At 40.3% G+C, this 3,851-nt stretch overlaps 1 protein-coding gene and 1 long non-coding RNA gene across 3 annotated transcripts; one reads left to right on the top strand and one right to left on the bottom strand.

Annotated features, from left to right (window-relative positions):
* Positions 1-1,027: 1,027 nt before the first annotated feature.
* LOC118750338 lies at positions 1,028-2,845 on the bottom strand. 2 transcript variants are annotated; one of them, XR_004994383.1, is made up of 4 exons: positions 2,680-2,845; positions 2,180-2,620; positions 1,978-2,112; positions 1,028-1,906 (listed from the first exon to the last, which is right to left on the bottom strand). It is a non-coding gene; the product is annotated as an uncharacterized LOC118750338 (long non-coding RNA). The 2 variants fall into 2 exon arrangements; XR_004994382.1 differs by having other exon boundaries at positions 1,028-2,112; positions 2,680-2,843.
* Positions 2,846-2,948: 103 nt separating this feature from the next.
* Positions 2,949-3,851, top strand: LOC118750337 (the record flags this gene model as incomplete). Its single annotated transcript, XM_036485054.1, is given in 1 exon segment — positions 2,949-3,851. A coding segment is annotated over 1 exon segment (173 nt), but the record flags the coding sequence as incomplete, so codon positions are not given.

The raw sequence follows: 3,851 nt of genomic DNA on the forward strand, positions 1-3,851 counted from the left end.
TTAGCTGACACTCGCAATAGTACCCTATCGAAATACAACCATCAAGCTCTAAGCTGGCATTTCATACCCGCTGCAGCTCCGCACATGGGGGGGTTTGTGGGAGGCAGGGGTGAAGAGTTTTAAAACCCATTTTAAAAAAAGTCGCATCCGATCATAAATATACGTTCGAAGAGTTCAGCACTCTTTTATGCCGAATTGAGTCTTGCCTCAACTCGCGGCCATTAAGTCCCTCTTCAAACGAACCCTCAGACCTGGAGCCGCTCACTCCAGGCCACTTTCTGATTGGTGGACATCTTCTCGCCCCACCAGAACTCGATGTCAACGAAAATCGGGCCTCAATCGTCAATCGCTGGGAAAAATTGAAGGCCCTACATCAAACTTTCTGCAAAAGGTGGAAATGGGAATATCTCACCGAAATGCAGAAACGCATCAAGTGGAAACATCCACAATGCAATTTAAAACAAGGGGACCTAGTAGTCATTAAAGAAGAAAACCTTGCTCCCAACGAATGGAGACTAGGACGAATAGCTAAGCTGCACCCAGGCTCCGACAACCGGGTTCGAGTAGTCGACATCGATACGACAAAGGGCCAAATTACAAGACCAGTTGCAAATTGGTCCTACTTCCATCGTGCAGCGAAGCCAACGAAAGTGAAGCAATTTCCCAGTAAACTTCTGCTAACACTTCATTCCACGTCAAGAAAATCTAGCTATTCCACTGTTCAACATGATTCGAAAACAAAGACAAATGCATATGGAAAATATGTGTACACAGCCAATCTTAAAATTTCATCACGAATGAGAGGGAGTATTTGTCAAAGAAGTAAATATATTAACGGTGAAACCTCGATAATAAAACACGAGAAAAAAAGGGACATTACATGTTATTTAAAAGATTTTCAATCTCTAAATTTCTCAATTCTTCGGTGTTCCAACTAGTTCGTATTATCGAGATTCCACTGTATCAGATAAATGCAACACAAAGATATCTAATGCAATAGATCTGTTCAACTAAAAGTTACCCCATTACTTCTCTGTTACTTCATTTCTGGTTATTCGCGCAAAAGGACAAATATCAAAAAGTACGTGAACGCAACACCAATAACAATCTGGAATTTTTATGATCAGCTGATAAATTTTTGATTATTCGTAGCAAATTCCTAATAAAACAGTTTTCTTGTTTTAGGGAATTAACATGATTCTACTTTCACAGGCGATTGGTTGAATGCAACAGTTCCCTGGTGTAAATGACCTTTCAACTAATCACTGCCAATGAAGTGGGTCAGCTGCCAACTATCGTTCAACCTTTTGATTCAACTAAAAGTTGCCTGTGAAATCGCCTCATGTAAATTCCCCAATATTTTTTCAATTGTCCCTTGCAACATATGATTAGCTGTGCTTCGTATTAGCGAATTGTTGCAAGCTAAAATTTGTCCCGTAAAATATTTACAACTTCTTCTCCAAGTTTCCCTCTCAACTCCCAAACTTTGCAAGTCCTTTGGGTTACATGAACACCAACAAGTTTTTAATTTATTAGTACAATTTATGTATTTGCTACATAAACAGGCATATTGATTAATTTGATGGTTATACTCCACATTGGTTTTAGTTCGCCGATCTTAACCATAATACCCTATAAACAATTCTGGGTCCGAGACGCAATCATCCGCATAATTTCATGCGCAATGACCTCGCTGCCAGGCCCAAATGGCAAATGAAGTGGCCGAGACGAATCATCACTCGGCGTTTGTTAGCAATTTGAGCTCTAATTCTTGGGTAAAATGGAATGAGTTAGATATGAATGCTTGCGCTTAACCCCGCGTGTTTTTTGCATGTAATCCGGTCGATCAGTTGCCGACACCGGTATACATTAAGATGTCTCAGCAGAATCTTTGTTAATCTCCTTGCTACTAATAAGCGGTACGTCAAGTAGTCACATACAGATATAGATAGAAAACTCAGTACTTCCATCACTTACCAAAAAAAGACCGTGGCAAACACCATATTCCATGGCCCACATAGCTTCTTTAATGCGAGACGAGGATGTCACTACCTTCGAATACGTATTGATTTTTGTTGAATGTGTAAAATACATCGATAATGTACTTAAGAGCTGCAAGACAAAATCATTCAAATGAGCCAACTTTTTCATACAGGCGAAAAACTTCCACATTTCTTACAAAAAATCGGGTCTGGTTTACACGTCGAAAACCGTCACCAGTGAGGCTGGAAGCTCCAGAGTATGTCAAAAAAGGTGTACTTATAACGGAGGCTAATGTTCATCCAAAGGACCTCCACCCATCGTCATTTTAAATAACTTGTCCGTTGTACGCCAGTTTTTTTTTTCTTCGCAACCCTTTAATGGTTTTTATACTGTGCAGCTCTCAATAAGGGCTCGAAAAACAAAAATACACATGAAATGAAATAGCAGGCCAGTGGCCATTGTAACCCAATGGTTGCTTTAGCCAGTGGCGCATATGGCTCACTGGGTGCTCAATCCAGCGGCTGGTGTGGCTCCGTTGGGCGGCTTATGGGTATTTTATCCAATAGCAAAAATAAGTGCAGCCCAGACTGCTCATTATTTGACTCTCATAATGAGTCATTTCCGCATTTGCAGGAACCTGTATAGAAAGATGAAATTATTAATGAAATCCTCAATAATTACTATTCTACAACTCACCTCTTACTACGGCCTCGTGTTAGAATTTTCAGAATGACATTTTTTGCCATTCAGGAAATGGAAAAAAGTGTGGTGCGCAAAGGCATATCAAAATGTCAATTGAAAGTCTCCGCCTAAAGCCGCAACCACATACCTCGCGTGTGGAGATAAGTTTTTTCGCATGGAAACATGCATATTACAATGGGAACGTATTACACTCTATGCAAAAAAAAAAAAAAAATCAACTTGCTTTTCAATGGTTTTTGATTGCAACTTGCATTAAAGTCCCATTCCACATGCTACTTTTATTCGGAGTGAACTGGTTTCCGTTTTAAGCCAAGTCACTACCCAGCCAAGACAGCACTCATTTTTGGGGGCAGGCCAAGCTACCGAAAACATCGCTAACGTCAATTTACGATATTAGCATAGGTCATAGCCGATGCGAAATTGATCTCCGAAGTTAAAGCGATTTCGAATCAACTCATCGCAGTAAATTCCCATATGGACACCTTCCACAAATAATTTCAGCACGACATTTTCTCATGTACATACACATATACGCTATGCTCATATGCACTACATACATACGATTGAAATGGCATGGGAGAGCAGGGTTAGAACTCGAGCTAGCCTACACCGAAGTAAAGGGCGCGAAAAATCGTAACAAATTAAAAATATTGTTTAGAAATATAGTTGCTTAGATCATATAAATGAATGCATATACAATTGTTTAAAAAATTATCGTAATTCGTAGTGAGGTTCTAACCCTGCCGGGGAGATACAAAGGCAACAGTGCCATCTACCGGTTACCTGAATAAGCTGTAACGTTAATAACTCCACAATCAGACGAACTCTCCAAATACACGAATAATGCCACAACCACACGCAGCCAATATTATACAAATATAATAAAAATAAAACTTCCTCAAATAGCAAAACAGCTAGGGAACCACCACTTGCCACCCAACTATGGCTGTTCAAAATTGAACGTTTCCCATTCAAAGTGGCTCACATTGCAGAATGACCCGATTCACGGTATTACGCACAAAAACTGAGATGCACTCTGAAGAATTTGCGATCGCTTGCCGATTATGCAACAAGAATCATGGGGTGCGACTCTGCCCAATTTACCGCAGCAAGTCGGCAGAAGAAAGGCTACGAGAAGTGCTTATACACCGCTACTGCCCGAATTG

This window comes from Rhagoletis pomonella, unplaced genomic scaffold, assembly GCF_013731165.1.
Source record: "Rhagoletis pomonella isolate Grant_MI unplaced genomic scaffold, Rhpom_1.0 Rhpom_scaffold_00209, whole genome shotgun sequence".
Lineage (NCBI taxonomy): Eukaryota > Metazoa > Arthropoda > Insecta > Diptera > Tephritidae > Rhagoletis > Rhagoletis pomonella.